The following is a 19,362-nucleotide window of genomic DNA, read 5'->3' as shown; positions in this document are numbered from 1 at the left end:
GGGGACACAGCCCCATCCATCAGCAGAATTCCTGAGCCACAAAGACCTCTAGACACAGCCCTACCCACCAGAGGTCCAGGACGGAGCTTCACCCGGCAGTGGGCAGGTGCTGGCTCCTCCTGCCAGGAAACCTGCATAAGCCTCTAGTCCAGCCTCATCCACCAGAGGCAGGTACCAGAGCTAAGAAAACAACAATCCCAAAGCCTGTGGAAGGAGTCCACAAACACGAAAAAAAGAGTGAAAAGAAATGAGGATAGTCTAAGAGAACTCTGGGATAACATGAAGCACGTTAATGTTTGCATTATAGGGGTCCCAGAAAGAGGAGAGAGAGAGAAAGAACCTGAAAAAAATATGAAAACCAGCAAGAGAAAAGCAACAAATAACATACAAGGGAACTCCCACAAGGTTATCAGCTGAGTTTTCAGCAGAAACTCTGCAGGCCAGAAGGGAGTGGCACGGTATATTTAAAGTGATGCAAGGGGGAAACCTATAACCAAGAACACTCTGTCCAGCAAGGCTCTCCTTCAGACTTGAGGGAGAAATCAAAAGCTTCACAGATAAACAAAAGCTACAAGATTTCAGCACCACCAAGCCAGCTTTACAACAAATGTTGAAGGACCTTCTCTAAGTCATCAAACCACAAGAAAAGACAACAGAAAGAAGAAAGAGGGAAAAAAAACAAAAGCCCTACAAAAGGTTGCTTTGGCTGTTCGGGGCCTTTTATGGCTCCATAAAACTTCGGAATTGCTTGTCTAGTGCTGTGAGGAATGTCATGAATACTTTTACAGCGGTGCCCTGGGTCCGTCGTTGCTTTGGGTGGTGTGGCCGTTTTAATAATGTTGAGTCTTCCAATCCAAGAGCACAAGATATCTTTCCATTTCTTTGCATCATCTTCAGTTTCCTCCGTCAACGGTTTACAGTTTTCAGAGTATAAGTAACCACCTTGGTTAAGTTTATTTCTAGGTATTTTGTTGGTTTTGGTGCAATGGAAATGTTTATGCCAGCTATAAAATTATGGGTTTTGAAGTGCGAAAAAAAAATGTGAAAGAAGGGCCGCAAATGGCAAAATAACATTCCTTTTTATGGGTGAGTCGCATTCCATTGCATATGCATGCTGCAGCTTTTTTATCCATTCAGCTTTTCAATCCATTCAGCTTTTCACGTGCACTTAGGGTGCTTCCGCTTCCGGGTAGTTATAAATAGTGCCGCTGTTAATAGCAGGGTGTGTGTATCTTTTTGAGTTAATATTTTTGTTTTTCTTGAATATATGCCCAGGAGTGGAACTGCTGGGCCATAGGGTGGTTCTATTTTTAGGTTTTTGAGAAACCTCCATATTGTTTTCCATGGTGGCTGCACCCATTTGCATTCCCACCAACAGTGCACAAAGGGTCCCTTTTCCCCTCATCCTTGCCGACCTTTGTTATTTGCGTTCTTTCTGATGCTGGCCATGCTGACGGGTGTGAGACGGGGTCTCACTGTGATTGTGGTCTCACTGTGATTGTGACTTGCATTTCCCTGGTATTAGTGATGTTGAGCAGCTTTTCAGTTCATGTTCCTGTTGGCCATCTGCATCTTCTCTTTTGGAAAAATGTCTGTTCAGTTCTTCTGCCCGTATTTTCAATGGGCTCTTTGGTTGTTTGTTTGCTTTTTAATTGAAGTGCAGTTGATTTACAATGTTGTATCTGTTTCTGGTGCACAGCATGGCTGGACTCAGAGGGCACTGTGCTGAGTGAAGTGAGTCAGCCAGAGAAAGACAGATACTGTAAGACATCACTTACATGTGGGATCGAAAAAAATACAACAGACTAGTGAGTGTAACAGAAAAGCAGCAGACTCACACACGTAGAGAAGGAACGAGCGTGCCCAGAGGGGCGGGGGAGGGGGCGGGGCCAGATGGGGCCGGAGGACTAACAGGCACACACTGGCGGGTACAGAGTAAGCTACAAGGCCGTGCTGTACCGCGTAGGAATACAGCCAACATTTGTAACTATGATGGAGTATAACCTTTAAAATTCACGAGTCGCTATATTGTATACCTGTAACATAATACTGTGCATCAAATACACTTCAATTTAAAAAATACGTTGTAAAATAAATAAATAAATTAAAAACAATAAAAACTGGCTTAAAGGTAAAAATAAATTTTAAAAAACAGTATGGTACTGGCACAAAAACAGCACATAGATCAATGGAACAGAATAGAGAGCCCAGAAGTAAACCCATACATATATGGACAATTAATTTACCACCAAGGAGCCACGAGTATACAGTCTCTTCAATAAATGGTGTTGGGAAAACTGGGCAGCCACATGCGAAAGAATAAGACTGAAGCACTATCTTACACCATATACAAAGATTAACTCAAAATGGATTTAAGACTTGAGTGTAAGACCTGAAACCATAAAGCTCCTAGAAGAAAGCATAGATGGTAAACTCTTTGACATCGGTCTTGGTGATGGTTTTTCCGATTTGGCACCAAAAGCAAAGGCAACAAAAAAGCAAAAATAAACAAAAAACTTGACCATACTAAAAACTCCATCGCTGCAAAGGAAGCCATCAACAAAATGAAAAGGCAATGAATTGAATGGGAGAAAACAGTTGAAAATCATACATCTGATAAGGGGTTAGTAGCCAAAATACATGAGGAATTCATACAACTCAGCAGCAGAACAACAGACAATTTGATATAAAATCCAGGCAAAGAATCTGAATAAATAGTTTTCCAAAGGAGACATACAGATGGCCAACAGGAACAAGAAGATGTGCTCAGCATCACTAATACCAGGGAATTGCAAACCCAAACCACGAGGAGATACCACCTCACACCTGTCAGAATGGCCCTCACCAAAAAGACAAGAGACAGCAACTGCTGGCAAGGACGTGGAGAAACGAGACTTCTTGTGCACTGTTGTGAGAATGTAATTGGTGCAGCCACTGTGGAAAACAGTATGGAGGTTCCTCAAAAAATTAAAAATAGACCTACTGTATGATCCAGCAGTCCCATTTCTGGGTATTCATCCAAAGAAAACGAAAACTACTTTGAGAAGCTATCTGCAGCCCTGTTCATTGCAGCGTATTTACAACATCCAAGACATGGAAACAACCTAAGTGCCCACCAGTGGATGAATGGATAAAGCAAGTGTGCCATGTGTATGTATACACACACACACACACACACACACACACACAATGGGATGTGAAAAAAAAGTGAAATCTTCCCATTTGTGACAACATGGGTTGACCTTGAGGGGATTATGCTCAATGAAGTAAGTCAGAGAAAGACAAATACCATATGATCTCACTTACATGTGGAATTAAGAAGAAGAAGGAAAAAAAACCCAAACTCATAGATTCAGAGAAGGTGGCAGTCAGAGGTAGGAACTGGGGGCTGGGTGAAATGAGTGAAGAGGGTCAAAAGGTACAAACTTCCAGGTGAAAAATAAGTCAATCATGTTAGGGACATAACGTACAGCATGGTGACTGTAGTTCATTATACTGCATTGTCAAAACAGAAACTAGTTTAGAACAGGTTTTATCTGCAGGAAGTCTGCAAAGCTGATGCAGAACCCCCACAGCCCCCACCCAGTCTCCCTTACTATCAACGTCTTGCGTCCGTGTGATACGTTTGTTACAGTTAATGAGGCAGCACTGACACCCGATTCCTGACACGACTAAGCCGTGGCTCACTGGACATCTTTCATTCTCCCCTGATGTCCCTTCTCTGTCCCATTTAGTCCACAAGTCTCCTTAGGCTCCTCTTGGCTGTGACAGTTTTTCAGACTTTCTCTGCTTTTGATGAACTTCACAGTTTTGAGGAGCCCTGGGCAGGTGTTCTGGTGGCTGTCGCTCCTCTGGAATTTTCTGGTGCTTTTGCCATGGGTGGAGGCAGGGGTTATGGGTGGGGAGGGAGCCCACAGAGGGGACAGGCATTCTCATCTCCTGGTATCTGGGGCATGGACTGTCAACCCGACAGACCACTAGCCAGCAGAGCTGTTTGTCAGCAAAGTTACTCCCCCCACCTCCCAGTGCAATTTTTACGAGGATGTCAGGAGACTCAACCCACACCCAAGCCGGAGAGAGAGGAGTTATGCCTCCTCCGGGTCCCAACCAACACCCCCGCTCCCCGTTCCCCCTCTCCCGCCCCGCTGATTGCCCTTGACCCACCCCACCGCATTAAGCCCCTCCTCCCCTCCTGCCCAGAGCACTGAGCGCCCTTAGCCCCGCCCCTGAGCACCCCACCCCCGCACTGAGTGCCCCATTACTGAGCCCCCCTCCCTCACCCTCAAGACCCCCCCTCCCCTGCACGGATCTCTTCTCTTCATCCCTCCCCACTCTGAGGAATCTCCTCCCCCTCACCCCCTTGGGCTCCCTGACCCCCCCCATCCAGCAGAAGCACCCCCCACATGACCTCTCACCTTTCCACCCAACACCTTCTGGCACTAAAGGCTCCGCTACACTCCCCCCTCCCCCGCTCCTGTCCCGCCCCCGCACGTCACGTGGGGACCCTGCCCCCACTCTGCGTCCCCCCACCCGGCCAGCCCACCACCCCGCTTTCCTGCTGGTTTCTGGAAAGCCCTTTCTGCGGTTCCATGGCCCTCTCCTCCCCTGGGACCCTGAGTCTGGAGACCCTGGACGACTCGGACCCTGACCCAGCGGGGACACTGGATGGGGCGCGGTGGCCGCCACCCTGTGAAATCCATGAGGCCCTTTCTCCTTCTCCCCAGCCTCCTGCCTTTGAGGGTTCGGCCCCAGAGCCCACAGGCTGGGGCCTGGGGGACAGTGTGGGAGGCAGGAACATCGGCCTGGCTGAGGGGCCCACAGCCACAGGTGGAGGTACAAGGGGGGTGGCGTGCCTCGGGCCCTGTAACGCCCTCTGTTCTCCCGTTTGTGGGGAGAAGCGGCCCACCTGACCGACACTGTGGCGGGGGCCTGGGTGGGGGCATCCAGCCAGCCCCCTCTCCAGGTGGGCACTCACCTCCCAGATTGGGACAGGGAGGTGTCACCGTGGGAGGCGGGTAGGGGTCGAGCTGGGCGGTCTACTCAGTCCCCACGCTGGGGACCAGAGGCTCCAAGACAGGCTGACGGGCCATTTTCTCCCTCTCTCGTGCGTGTCCTGTCTCCTGGTTTGTGTCCCATGGCCGCTGCCCTAGTCGTGGACCTGGAGGCGGAGCACAGCATGGACGTCATCCTGGTGGGCTCCAGCGAGCTCTCATCCCCTCCGTCACCCAGGTCACGCAGAGGTCAGGGCTCCTTCAGGAACTGGGCCTACCGCTTAGGCTGCTGAGCCCAGGCCCGGGCAGCGTCTGGGGTTCCGTGCTTCTGCAATGTTCACACGTCATCCAGGAGCAGGAGGGCCTGACCCAAAGCGTCCCCACCCCACCCCCAAAGCGCGGATATTCGAGGTGTAGGAGAGGGTGGCGGTGGTCCTCTGGCTCCTGCGACGCCAGCAGATCAACTCGTGAAGCTCGCCTCTCCACCCATTTAAATGAGGAGACAGGCGGAGGAGGGCTGCTGTTTTTCTTTTTCAGATCTTGTCGCGTATGAAGTCCAGGTGAACCAGCGAGACATAGAAGGTGAGAGGCCGCACGGCGGCCCAGGCAAAGGGGCGTCAGCCTCGCCCAGGTGTCCATCCCTGGGAGGAGGCAGCGCGCGCCCAGCTCACGCCCTCTCCCGCCCCGGCGGCCCCCAATGCTCCATTTAAAGTGTGCACGTCAGTGTCTTTTAACGTATTCACAGATAACGTGCAGCCAACACTGCAATCCAGTTTTATGACATTTTCATCACCCCCAGAAAGAAACTGCTCCCCATTAACAGTCACTCCCATTCCTCACCCCTCCACCTCCCCTCTTTCAGCCTCAGGCAACCACGAATCTGCTTTCTTTCTCTGTGGATTTGCCTATGTGAGATCTTCTGCATTTTCATATGAATTTTAGGATTAGCTTGTCAATTTCCAAAAAAAAAACAGAACAAACAAAACCAAAGCCGCTGGGATTCTGAGAGGGATCTGCCGACTGCTCTGGGGAGGCTTGCCGCTTGAACGATACCCCATCTCCTGATGCATGAGCGTCACGTCTGTTTGAGCTTTCATTTCTTTCAACAGCGGCTTATGGTTTTCGCTGCACGGGTCTTGCACTTCTGTTGTTAAATTGGTTACTGTGTCTGTGTCTCTGTCTGACGGTATCATGACACGGCGCCCTGTGCTTTTCCTCCTTAGACATGTGCATCTGCTGTGGAAGCTTCCAGGTGCACACGCAGCACCCTCTGTTTGAGGGAGGGATGTGTGCTCCATGCAAGGTAAGCGGGGAGGTCAGGGTGGCTTCGTGGAGGCCTCGGAGCGGAGGAGGCAGCCTGGTTTGCCCTCGCCAAGGACAAGTTCCTGGAGTGCCTCTTCCTGTACGATGACGACGGGTACCAGTCCTACTGCTCCATCTGCTGTGCGGGAGAGACGCTGCTCATCTGCGAAAACCCCGACTGCACCCGGTGAGGCCGCGGTGCCCGGGGGCCGGGCGGGGGGGTGAGGGACCGCTGCCCACAAGCCTAGGAAACTCCCGTCCTTCCAGGCTCCGCATCCAGGAGCGCAGGGGGATTTCCCCCTAAAAGGATGACTTTCTCCAAAGCTTTCAGTTTCCGTCTCAAAGATTTCATTTGGTGTAGAGCCTTGACCTATGGGAGGGAGGTGTCAAAAGCTGTTTGTGATTTTTCTTTCTGTTTTTAATCACTAAGACATAGCTGACCCCTGGATCACAGGCACCCCTTGCAGCCGGGGTCAGGCAGGGCATGTTCATTTGCCGTTGCACACCAGCCCAAGCTCCACCTGTGGGCCCCTCCCCTCAGTCCTTCCGGGCCACCCTCCTCCACCCCAAATCTACCCCCTACCTTAGGGATTTGGGTTTACTGGGAGACCTGACCCGGTTCCGCAGGCTCCGGAGTTTGGAGGAGGAGGATAGCTGGCTTGGGGGCGTCTCTGAAATCTGCTGTTGCCCCGGGTTCCCCGCTGTCTTCTGCAGATGGCTGGGTTCCTGACTCCCCAGGTCCCTAAGAGGGGCAGGTCCCCTTCCCTGGCCACAGACTCGCCTCCCCACATGCCACCTCTGTCTTCTCCCTGAGCCTGAGTGTGGCCTCCACCGCTCGCTCAGGGCAAGGAGCGGGCTCACTTCTGCCTGAGGATGCTCCAGGCTGTCGCCAGGCCGTGGCGGCAGCGCCATTCCTGTCGCCGTGGTTTTCTGTCCGACTCTAGATGCTACTGTTTCGAGTGCGTCGACACGCTGGTCGGCCCGGGGACGTCGGGGAGAGTTCACGCCATGAGTAACTGGGTGTGCTTCCTGTGCCTGCCCTTCCCCCGCAGCGGGCTGCTGCAGAGGAGGAGGAAGTGGCGAGGGTGGCTGAAGGCCTTCTACGACCGCGAGGCGGTGAGGCGCGCGGACGGCTGGGCCTCGAGGGCAGGGCGCAGGCACGGGCCCTGGCTCTGTTAGTTTCTCTGGCAACTGGCCGCAAAACGCTCATCTGGACGCGTGGTGAAGTTAAAGGCTTTTAAGCCAACGCACTTCTCTGTCTTCCTCTTTGAGAGCAGTTTCCGCTAGGTGGTCTATCTGCTAAAAATTACTGTAGCATGGCAATTGTTTCTCCCCAGCCTGGAAGGAGGCATTTGTAGGCGGCAGGGGAGGGGCTCAGCAGAGGTGGGCCTTGGAGTCTGGCAATTGGGAGCAAACCCTGCGCAGGGTCAGCTTGGTCCAGCCCGGACAGCATCATGGACGTGGGACCTCTCCAGGGTCCAGGCCAGGAGCCGGGAGCTAGGCAGGGGCTGTGGGCTCATCAAAGCAGGTTGAGCTGTGTCCTCCCCAAAAGATACATCTAAGTCCTAACCTGGTACCTGTGAACTGGACCTAGTTTGCAAATAGGGTCTTGAGGGAGGTCATCCTGGATCAAGGGGACAGGAAGTGCAACAACTGGTGTCACCTAAGGAGGGGGACCTGGGAGACAGACGCAGAGGGAGGGTGGCCAGGTGATGGGCAGGGGTGTGGGCTGACCCGGGCAGCATGGAACCAGTGCTGGCCTGGGGATCTCTTCTCTGTGCTTGGCGGCCAGGCTGGTTCTGGAGAGTCACCGCACGGCGTTGCTGGCCACCCACCCACAGGGGCACATGGTGGGCCCACTGTCCCGCACTCCCTGACACCGGATGGGAGCAGGTGCCTCTACGGTGCTTGTCAGAATCAAGGCGCCTTGCTCCCAGTGGAGTGTCTTCAGGTCCATTTAGTGGCAGAAACCTCCCTCACCCCCCCACCCTCCACGCTGGCAAACTGCAAGGGGAGCTCCCCACTGAAAGCAGAGGGAGCTGACATTCAGACCTGCTGTTACGACAGCTCAGGGCCAGGCCGCCAGGGGGAGGAGGCGCTGCGCCTGCAGCTGCCGTGGGAACCAGGACGTATGTCCCCAGTGTCCATCAGGGCCACACCTGTGCCAGGCCCTTCCTGCCCTCCTCGCCTCCCCACACCTCTGGGTAGCCCCAGACCTCCTGCCCGCCACCCCTGGGCTCACTGGCTCCTCCACCCTTACCTGGCTGGGCACCGTCCATCTGCTCCAGCCCTGGGTAGACCCTTCCCCAGTGGCTCAGGGTGTCCTGCGTGCCCCCGGTGCAGGCAGACAGGCTCAGGCCTGGTCTCCCATCCGCAGCTCGACACCGGGCTCCCCAGAGGCCAGGCACCCCCCCAGGGCAGCCTCCTGGGGGGCGGGGGCTCTGGGGGTGCTTGTTTCGCAGATGGACCCCCAGGTCTCTGCGGTCCGGGTGTCCTGCAGAGAGGCTGGGTTACCCCAGGCCTTCTCGGCTCCTTGGTCCTCAGCCTGGCTTCTCTGTGGCCGGACTCAGGTGCTGGCTCAGTCCTGGCCTGGGAGCGGCCTGACACTGGTAGCCTTCCTTTGGGAGTACTGGGTGACATGGGCCCTGTTCAGAGCCCACAGAGGGGACGGAGAGGGACGGGTGAATCCCACTGCTGAGCGTGTTTAGAAACACAAGGGAAGCGGCCTCTCCCGGGTGGAATTCTCTTCTTCCGCAATCGGGAACACCCCCTCGAACCTGCGAACCTGTGAACCCGCAGTTCCTTTGCTAGAGATGGCCTGGGGAGGGCAGAGTCTTCTCCGGAGGGGGCGCGGCTGGGGGCAGCCGCCCCGCAGGTGTGCCCTCTGTTCATCAGGGCAGATGCTTCTGCTGGGCCAGAGAGAATTCTTCTTGTCCCTCACGGGCTCTATGACCACGTAGTCATCAGAACATCCTTTCTTTTTTTCTTTTTTTTGAATAGAAGAGTCCCCTTGAGATGTACAAAACTGTGCCTGTGTGGAAGAGAGAGCCAGTCCGGGTGCTGTCCCTTTTTGGGGACATCAAGAAAGGTGAGTGCGGTGACATCCGAGGACTCACCCTGGAAGATGGGTCAGCCTGGAGCGAGACCCCAGAGGACCCGGTGTGCGTGTTTGGGGAGGGGGGGACATCCCCAGTGTCGCGCTCACTGCAGGTCTAGAGCCAGGCGCCGAGCACGAAGACGGCCTGAGGGTCATTTTCAAGAGGTGTTAGGTTGGGGGGGTGTCGCTGCAGCACTTGGCGCTCATCCCTTCAGCAGCGGAGCCGTGGAGAGAAGGCGCAGGTGGCAGGGTAGCGGCGTGGGGGCCTGATGAGGCCCGTGGGGCCCAGGGCTCTGCCTAGGACAGCACCTGGGCCCCGCCCTGCCCACGGCCACCCAGCCCCAGACACCTCCACACACCTGGCCACCTTGCAGGGCTCTCCGCACCCTCCCTCTCCCCCAGTGTCCCGGATTGCCCTGGCCGGTCACATGCTGCGTTCCAGCCCTGCCTGGGTGTCCTGCCCCTCCGGCCCCAAGCAGACCCCCACCTGCTGGTGCCTTTGGAAATCTTACAGATTCTTCTCGGCCCAGCAGACACAAGAATCCATGAAAATACTCCTTAGTCTCTGGCCAAATGGAATGGGGGGTGGGGATCTACCCACTTCCAGGGCTGTGTGGCGTGCCCGGTGGCATGTGGTCCAGCGCCTCATGCACACCCGTGTGAGGGACCTGGGGCCTGGGACGCACAGAGCAGGCACATCGTGTGCCCGAAGGAACCCAGGGATCACAGCCCACGGCCACCCGGCCTTCGAGTCCCTGCCTGGATGGCGCATCACTAGTTCAGTTTGTAGGCTCCTTCCCGTGCCGGGGCCACGGACGCCCCTGCAGCCCGGTGGTGCCACACAGCCTGGCTGGGTGACGTCGTGTGGATTGCCACCACCAGTGGTTTCCTAACCCAGAGAGGGGCACCGCAGCCAGGGAACCCTGGTTCTGCAACAAATGGCTCGACTTTCTGAAGTTAGTCCCGGTGGAGGTGGCTGCTTACCCCTGCCTGGTCGTTGAAAAGATGAAGTTTGCTCGTTAACGAGGGGCACGTTTTCCGATCGAGTGCTGGCCTTTTGATTCTGCGTGGGGTCAAAACCAGCACTAGCCCTCCTGTGCCCCCTCTGCTCCCCACCCAGAGTTGACGAGTTTGGGCTTTTTGGAAAGCGGCTCTGGGCCGGGGAGGCTGAGACATCTGGATGATGTCACCGACGTGGTGAGGAGGGACGTAAGTACTGCTGTGTTCCTCCAGGCACCAAGGGGAGGGCAATGTGCCAGAGGTCCCAGGGGTGCTGCGGGGATAGGGGACGGGGAGGTGGGAGAGTCCCCAGCAGGTCCGGCGTGGGAGGGTCTCGCAGGGACTGGCCCCCACAGTGGGCAAGGTGAGAGGACACCTTTGTGGCTCCCACGCTGCCCACAGCCCACAGCAGAGCGATTGGCCAAACCTCCTGTCTGGCTTGTTGGAATCCAGGGGCCAGTCCCACCCCCTGTGATGACAGGGCAGCCCCGAGACCTCCTTCTGAAATAGAATGCTGAGTCTGGGAAGCCACAGCTGCGGATTGTCTGCACACGTCCTCTGGGTGCTGCTGCGAAGTGGTCAGGGGCCCTGGAAGGCTAGTTCCTGCTGTCCTGGACGGCGGCCTTGGAGAAAGTGCCTGAAAATGACTCACCAGAGCCCAGCTCGGCCTCGAGCCGTCTCCGCAGATGGGAAAAGGCTGGAGCCTCCTCCCGTGGCCTCAGGGCAGGAGGACCCTGGTCTCTCGCCCCCAACATGGGCACAGCCTCTCACCCCAGGATTAAAGCCCACTGTCCCCAGAGCCCAGCAACCACGTGCAGAGGGTCTGAGGGGCTGGAGTGCTGGCCATCGAGAGGTGGCAGCAAGGAAAAGGCCAACGTGGGGGTTGGCTCTGCGCTGGATGCTGGCCGAGGCCTCACAGCTCTGCTCCCCGCCTGGCCCGGAGCCTGAAGAAGCCTCCTGCAGCATCCCCGGCCCCCATCGCCCCTGGTCCACCCTGCCGTGAGCCAGGACAGTCCTCTTTGTGCTCTCCCCCCACGCCTTCAGACGTCCCACCACGAAGCATTTCGGGAGCCTGCCCCCCCCCCCCGCACGCCGCCAGCCCCCACCCAGGGCAAGGTCCTCCCTCGCAGGGCAGGATGGTTAAGACGTGACGTGAGGGTGACAGGAGGCCTCCCCGAGCCGCAGGACTGCAAGACCCTATCAGAGAACTGGGTGTTCCCTCTGAGGGAACGTGGGGTGGTAGGGGAGCACGGCAGCCTGCGGCCTGCAGTGTTGGGGTGCAGGCCTCGCCAGCCCACGCCCACACCCACCTCCTCTAGTCCCCGCACCCCTCCCCACCCAGACACCCCCGGGCCTGCTCCGTCAGCCAGCCGTGACAGAGCCTGGTGTCCAGGTGCCACCAGGAGCGCACCTGGGCGGGGTCACAACCCACTGCCACGTGGGGAACAAGGCTGGGGTGGACATTGAGTGCAGGCTTCCGCCAAGTGCTGTGGTGGGAGGTGGGGCGTCAAAGGAAGCCAGGTCTGCTCTGGAGGGGGTGCTGTCGGAAAACCAGGGGTCCAGGATTTGGGTCTTTGACTAGTTTTTTAAGAACGACAGTGGCTAGAGTCGTCATGAGCGAGCCCCGGGGTCCCCTGGGCCACCTCGGTGGTCTTCCCGCCCCTCAAGGGCGCCGCTGCTGGGCAGCGCTGACCTGTCGGGGGCCTGTCAAGTATTTCCCAGCAGCACACAAAATCCCCGTGAACCCCTGGGGGCCCGTGGGTCGCGGTTCCGCGGCGTCTGTAAGGGCCACACCTGGCGCGAAGGACTCGTCAGCGGTCAGGTTCCCAGGGCTCTGCGGAGGGCTGTCCTCTCCCAGATGGGAAAGCCGGCTCCGTGTGTCCCCTGAAGCACACGGGCAGGTCTGGCCCTGAGGGTCTCATTACCCCCGACCCCCAGGGGCCTTTGGGCTGAGGGTCAGCCTAAGTCTCATGGTTAGATGAGCAAGGTGTGGGGCCCTGGGGGACCCCTCCCCACTCCTGAGCCGCCGTGCTTTCCTGCAGGTGGAGGAATGGGGCCCCTTCGACCTCACCTATGGCTCTACACCCCCCCTTGGCCACACCTGCGACCACCCCCCTGGTAAGAGACCTAAGTCTGCTCCAACTCCGGGGCCTCTTGTCCCCCACCCCCTCCCATCGCCCCAGCCCTCCTCAGGGAGGGCAGAAGTGGCAAGTCGTCTGCACTGAGGTGTCACAGACCCACAGAAGTTGTCTGTCTCCAGTGAGTACAGTTTGGTGGTTTTGAAGTGTGCACCCTGTGAAGCCATCACTCTACCCGAGACGATGACTATGTCTGTCACCCCAGGGCGGCCTGGCACCCCTCCCGCCCTTCTTCCGCTGAGCTGGGTATCCCTGTGAGGTGCTTGCCCGGCTTCTCTGTCACCTGCCTTGTCTCAGTACCGGGCCCACTGGGTGAGACTGGGTCTGCAGCCCCAGCTGACAGGGAGCCCTGAGCCCTTGAGCCCTCTGTGGGGACGGGGCTGCCCTGGGGAGCAGATGGACGCCCGGGGCCCAGGCTGGCCGCACCGCAGTCACCCCGCCCCGCCAGGGCCCCTCACCCCCGCCCCCGGGGCAGAGCCCAGACGCACCCGCACCCCCCCCCCCAGGGTGGTACCTGTTCCAGTTCCACCGTGTCCTGCAGTACGCGAGGCCCCGGCGGGGCAGCCAGCAGCCCTTCTTCTGGATGTTTGTGGACAATCTGGTGCTGACCGAGGAGGACCGGGCCGTGGCCACTCGCTTCCTGGAGGTGTGTGCGGGCCAGGGCCCAGGGGTGCCAGCGGCCCCTTGGTGGGGGTGGCACCCCTTAGATTCCTGCCCCCGAGGCCTGAGTTTTCCGAGTTTGTGGGGAGCACGAGGGCCACCGCACCACTGAGCCCCCACCCCCACTCCCAAGGGTGCCTCCCAGCTGCGCTGGGTTCAGGACGCTGCCCCCGGGGCTCGTGTCCTCCCCCCCCCCACGCCATCTGCGCACACGCCCTGTGCACTTTCACACGTCAGCACGCAGTGCGTGCAGTGACACACTCACACCCGTGTGCACACACGTCAGTCGCTCTCACACCCCACGGCGCACAGGGCACAGGGCACTGGCACACACCACACACACGCACTCACACCCCTCCTGGGCCACCGACAGTCTTGCTGTTTCCTCCTGTCTGAGTCCTGACCATCAGAGCATTCACGTGCGAGCTCAGTGACCAGTCTGTCCAGGGCTGACCAGGCCCGTCCCTGCCCGCTACCCCCCCACTCAAAGGGCAGCCCCAGCCCAGGCCCAGTGTCCCCTCCTCTTGGGACGGCTCCCCACGATCAAGGGTTCATAAACTGGTCGCCAAAGCCCACCGCCCCCACCTCCGCCACCCCCTCCACCTCTGCCCTCGGGTCCTGGGCTTCCTCCAGGACGTCCTCACAGGCGCACGGGGCTGCCCGCGCCGCTGCCTTGCGGCCGGCTTTTGGCAATCAGCGTTTCCCTGGGAAATCCTCCCGTTCCGAACGGCTCTTCCCCGGTCTTTGTTTTATTGCATCCGTCTTGCTTTGTGCGGTTTTACTGTGTGTGGACGTGGAAAATGCATTGAACCTGTTCCAACTAACGGATAAGGGGGATGCCGTTACAAAGGATACTCAGGGCAGGGGCGTGTGGGGACACACCTGCGGGATGGAGCCTGGAGTGCGGGCGCAGGGTCCAGGCGCGGTCCCCAGGGGTGCAGCGCCGCCGGGGAGGGTGTTCCCCGAGGCCCCGCCGGGCCGGGCTGCGCTGCGTTTCCCCCGCCCGCCCATGGGCGGCCCCCTCTCTCTGCGTTCCCTCGCCTTCTCCCAGACGCCGCAGGGTTCTTCCTCCCTCCTCTGCAGTGGGGGTTTCCCACCCGTGTCAACTGGTTTTGGTTTGTGCGTAAGAAACTATTGCCCCACCCCTGCTAGCCCGACCTGGTCGCCCTCCTGGGCTACTTTGTAGCCGGCAGTGACCTGCAGATGGCTCAGCAGCCTGTCTAGGGAGTGGGGCAGGTCGTCTGCCGACAGGGACTGTTTTTCCTTCTTCATTTTGTACCTCGAATGTCTGTCTCTTGTCACACGTTGCTGCTGCCTCTGGGACAATGTTGAATCGCAGGAGTGACGGGACATGCCTGTCTTGTTCCTGACATTCGAGGAAATGTTTCCAGTGTTTCCTCTACTAAGCTGTTGCTGGCTTTCAGGTCAAAGTTGATACAGTCCACTGTGTTAAGGAAATTTCCAGAAGTTCTCCTGGATTTCTGCTTTTCTGAGTTATTCTGTTGAGAGTAATTGCTGGATTCTGTCAAATGTTCTTTTTTATGTCTTTGGAGGTAACTACACTTCTTCTCTGGCTCTGACTGTGATCTCCTAGCAGATTTCCTAGGCACAACTGTTCTTGCCTTCCTGGAAAACACCCTTAGTCACGGCACACGGTTGTGTTGCCGTACTGCTGACTCCCAGTGAACAGCAGTTCATGTGGGATTTTTGCTCTGATAACAGGACAGAGGTGGGTATGTGAGGTTTCTTGTTTTGTTTCGTGCCGTTTTTTTTTTAGTTGAAGTGTTTTGTGCCACCGTTACTGAGCTTGGGTGTCGGTGTCCAGCGTGCTTCGCACACGTGCCCGAGCCTTTGGCAGGGCTCTCCCGGGACGTCGTCTGAGCTGGCTGTGGTTGCCGCTGTTCTTACGTGGGAGTAACTCCTCTGTGGGAACTAATCTGTTAAGGTTTTCAGTCTTTTCTGAGGTCAGTTTGGTAAGCTGTGCTTTCCCAGAATATAAGCCATTAAGTTAAAGTTAACAAATCATTCCTATAGAGCCGGGCAAGAAGTCCTCATGATTCTCGTACTTTCATCCGCGTGTCTGTGGTTATTTCTCCTTTTTATGAAGCCTGGCCGTTTTAGATACTGACACGTCGCCACATACCAGCAGTCAGGGCCAGCTTCGTAAGGTGCAGCATTTATCAAAACATCTGCGCCTGGGTGATCGCGAGCCCAGCCAACCCTGGGCAGCAGTGATCAGCACACGCGCAGCACAGCAAAGACACTGGCGGTTTTGTGAGCACGTCTGGCAGATCAGAATGGGTCCCAAACCAGGAGTCGGCAAAAGAGAAGCTCCACCTGTCCTGTGCCCGCTCCCACCGCGCTGTGGACTCGTTCCCGCTGACGGCAGGGAACCAGCGAGACGTGCCGATACAGGACCTGCCGCTTTCTGCTCTGCAGCTGGTGGTCCGTCTCGGTGTGAGCCTCCTCCCGGCCAGGCGTCGGGACACAGGAGGAGGCTGATGTGTCGGGGACGGTTCAGGGAGGTGGAGTCCAGGCCACCCCAAGTGGAGTGTTGGCAGCTGGGTGGCCTCAGTTTCTCCTCCCTGCCCTCATCCTTTCCACAGCTCCTGCCACTAGCCCTTCCTCCCCTGGCTGCCGGTGCTTTCCGGGGAGACGTGACCAGGACCCAGGTGCTCACTGGACTCCCCACGGGCCCCATGAAGCACCAGCCCTTTAGGAAACCCTGCTCTCTGCCCACAGAGCCTCTCATCTCCCTGAGACGAGACTCCCCTGGTTCTAAGACCCAGGACTTCTCTGTCTTCACGGGAACCCACCTCCGCTCTGGAGCGAGTAGGGAGTCCCTGGGCCATGTGCCCTTGGGAATGAAATATCTACCAGTTAAAAGTCTTACAATACTATGTCAGCTTTTTCCCTCATGAGGTGATTTACTACAAAAACAGAGATGTGAGATGTCAGCCATGTGGACCAGAAGACAGTCCAGGGAGGCTGGGGCCCGTGTTCAGGGCTCAGAGATGGTGCCCATGGTGGCCGAGGCCTGTGGGCGCCGTGGGGGTGGAGGATACGGTCCGGGTCCCCCGGTTCACCGCCAACATTCTCATCCCTCAGACGGACCCCGTGACCATCCAGCACGTCCGAGGCAGGACCACCCAGAACGCCGTGCACGTGTGGAGCAGCATCCCCGCCGTGAGGAGGTACTTCCTGTGCACCCGAGGCCCTGGGAGGCTTGGGTGGGGGGCTGACCAGCGGCGGGTTCACCGGGGCCAGAAGTCTGAGGGGACGGAGCCTCTGCGTCCAGGTTGGGGGCTGTGTCTGGGGGCCTGTGGGGCCACCCCAAGAATTCTAGACAAGCCCTGGGTTGGGGTGCCCCCTTCCCACTTGGGGAACTTCCCCTGCTTTTGCACTGCTGCCTCTGAGGCTCTCGCCTCTGGACGAACTCCTGCACACGGGCTGCAAGGCTCGCTGCCCCGGTCCTGGGACGCCCTCCCCAGCCACTAGAGCACCTGCCTCCCTGCACACTCACACTCACACACTCACATACCCACACCCGCTCACACTCATCACACACACACACACACAGCACGCGCTCACACAAGCCTGTGTCCTCACGCTCGCCCCGCCGTGCACTTCTGGGCTGCGCCACTGAGCTGCTTCCAGCCCTTCACACGTGCCTGCCCTGGGTCCTCACACACACGCACACACCCTTCTCTGCCTCCCGAGAATTCTCAAGACTGTTCATCCTCACGATCACCCCCTCCGCCTCACCGCCCCGAGCCCCCACCCCGCTGCTCCCCACGCTGGCCCTCCTGTCCTGTCTCTGCCACGTGCCGTCCCCCCAGAGCCCTTGGGCAGGTGGCCATCTTCTCCCCCAAACCCCACGTGTCTGGCCTTTGCCCTTGTGCTGAACCAACGTTGACTGCATCTTACAGGACAGTAAGTCGTGTGTTCTCCCGACAGGAAGTTTCTGGAAACTTCTTATCGGCACCTCCCGATCCCAGCATTGTCCCGCTGGCGCTGTGTGTGGGGAGGGGGTGGCGGGAGCGAGGTGGAGGAGGTTTCCAAAATGTGATCTTCTCAGGAGCTTCGAGAGTCACTCCGCCCCTTCCGCGGGGTCGCTCTCCCGCCCACTTCTCCCCGTTGGAGGAGGCGGGGCTGTTCCCAGAAGCGCAGCAGGTGCTTCCCTTCAGGCTCAGGCGTGAGGAGGGAGGCCCACCCTCCCTGGAAGCAGGGACTATTTTGCTGACCACCCGCCCGGTCCTCCCTTGGCCAGTGGAGCTGCCCCGGGGAGGCGGGCCGGGAGAGTGCCCGGAGGGGCACTGCCTGTTTCTGGTCCCTCGTCTGTGGCCTTCACTCCCCCAAAGTAAGCCAAGAAGTGTCCCCCAACTCCAGCGAGGTGCCTGGTGCCATGTCCAGGCGCCTTGAGTCCCAGGGTTGCATACATGGCACGCGGGGTCCCTGCGGGAGTCCTCAGCACAAGTGGCCCGGGACCTGCAGGCGCGGGCGCACTGGGCAGCACCACCCTTGAACACAGCGGGCCTTGCCCACAGTCCCGCCTCCCTTCTCTGTGGGTTTGCTCTGGGGGGGGGGGGGCCTCGCCCCGCTGAAAGCAGGACCCGCTGAGCTAGGCCAGTGGTCTGTCCTTGGGGACCCTCTGTGCCCTCTTCTTGTAGGATGGGCTCCTCCCTGGGGAGGCGGGAGATGTGAGGACCCTGGTCATGCTTGTCTTTCTACCACCGGGGAAAAGACTCACAGAAGGTGTGAGGTCTCCTAAGGGCGTTTCCACCAGAGACCTCAGGTAGTCCAGTGAGACTGGCGCCCGCCCCTCTCCAGGGGCCCTCCCCGCCCACCGTCCCGGCCTTTCCGGAGCCCGCGGGGCCCTCGGGTGGGCACTGAGCCCCTCTCTCCTTTACAGCAGGCACTCGGCCCTGGTTTCCCAAGAGGAATTAGCCCTGCTGGCCCAGGACAGGCAGAGAGCGAAGCCCCCCGCCCAGGGGCCAGCCGCGCTGGTGAAGAATTGTTTCCTCCCCTTGAGAGAATATTTCAAGTATTTTTCAACAGAGCTCACTTCCTCTTTACAAATGAGTCATTATACTGTGAAAACAGCAACAAAAAAAGACTTTTCCTAGAACAAAGATAACTTTCCTTACACAGTCTCTTTTTTCCTTTTCAAATTACTATTTATTTGCTTAACTTTGGGTCTCCTGTGGTCGCTACAGACCTACCGCCCCTTTGGGGGTGGCGCCGCGGGCCTCCCGCATGCCCTTCGGTGGAGCGGAGCCTCGGGTCTGACTGTGGACGAGACGCTGATGTTACTTTGCGTATTGTGCTGCTGAAAACGTTTCTGTGCTGGCTGAGAAGTTAAAAATACCTTTGTTACGATAGTTATGGGTCCCTTTTTGGTGTTCGTGTGTGTGAGCACAGCCTTTATATTATTCTGTAGGACGTGGGAGTGTCTCTGGGAAGGACGGGCCAGATGCCCTTACGACCACACGTGTTCCCTTGTGTACGAAGCGGATGCGGCCACGACTGCTGTTTGCTGTGACAGTTAAAACCACTCTCCCTGATTAGAGCCCCACGAAGCACCCCAAACCTTTGCGAAGTGTGGGGTATCGACTTGGTGCAAAGGGAGGGCAGGCTGGACAGGCGGTGCAGGGGCCAAGTGCAGGTCCACCTGTGAATTTTGGTCCTCCTTGACCCACAGGGACTTGCCCACAGGAAGCAGGAAGCCCACTCGCCTGGGCTCCCTGGAGGACAGGCCACTGGAGAGCGCTGACTGGAGCTGGTTTCCAGTCACTTGTGATGAATCCCGGAGGGTCTTCCCAGATGAGTCAGGAAATCTCCCAAAGGGATCCAGACTCAGACGAGCACACAGACTCCACTGTCCTGGCGTCCCCCTGGGAACGGGGGACCCTGTAACTGTCCTAGCACCGGTGCTAGTACGTGGAAGAAGGGTGGGGTTGAAATTGGACCTTCTGATGGTTTTAAAAAACATGTTTTGAAATAGAATAGAAATTGTGCTGGTTAATCTTCTGTGCCAGCTTGGCTAGGCCTAGGTGCCCAGACGTTTGCTGAAACATTATCGCCGTGTTTTCCGTGAAGGCATTTTTGGATTGGATTAATATTTAAATCAGTGGACTTTGAGTAAAGCGGATTACACCCTCCGTAACGTGGGTGG

The 19,362-nt window shown here is 57.7% G+C and overlaps 1 protein-coding gene across 1 annotated transcript; it reads left to right on the top strand.

The window, feature by feature from the left end:
* The first annotated feature begins 5,134 nt into the window (after positions 1-5,134).
* On the top strand, positions 5,135-18,960 carry DNMT3L (DNA methyltransferase 3 like). The gene is made up of 12 exons (XM_031460726.2): positions 5,135-5,240; positions 5,529-5,573; positions 6,215-6,294; positions 6,368-6,480; positions 7,238-7,409; positions 9,294-9,381; positions 10,511-10,599; positions 12,432-12,507; positions 13,034-13,173; positions 16,296-16,381; positions 18,100-18,280; positions 18,889-18,960. The coding sequence occupies exons 1-12, from the start codon at positions 5,135-5,137 to the stop codon at positions 18,958-18,960; spliced, it is 1,248 nt and encodes a 415-aa protein (XP_031316586.2).
* Positions 18,961-19,362: the final 402 nt, after the last annotated feature.

The sequence above is a fragment of the Camelus dromedarius genome, chromosome 2 (assembly GCF_036321535.1).
Source record: "Camelus dromedarius isolate mCamDro1 chromosome 2, mCamDro1.pat, whole genome shotgun sequence".
Lineage (NCBI taxonomy): Eukaryota > Metazoa > Chordata > Mammalia > Artiodactyla > Camelidae > Camelus > Camelus dromedarius.
The sequence above is the reverse complement of the archived record's forward strand: the minus strand, read 5'-3'. Positions and strand labels throughout refer to the sequence as shown.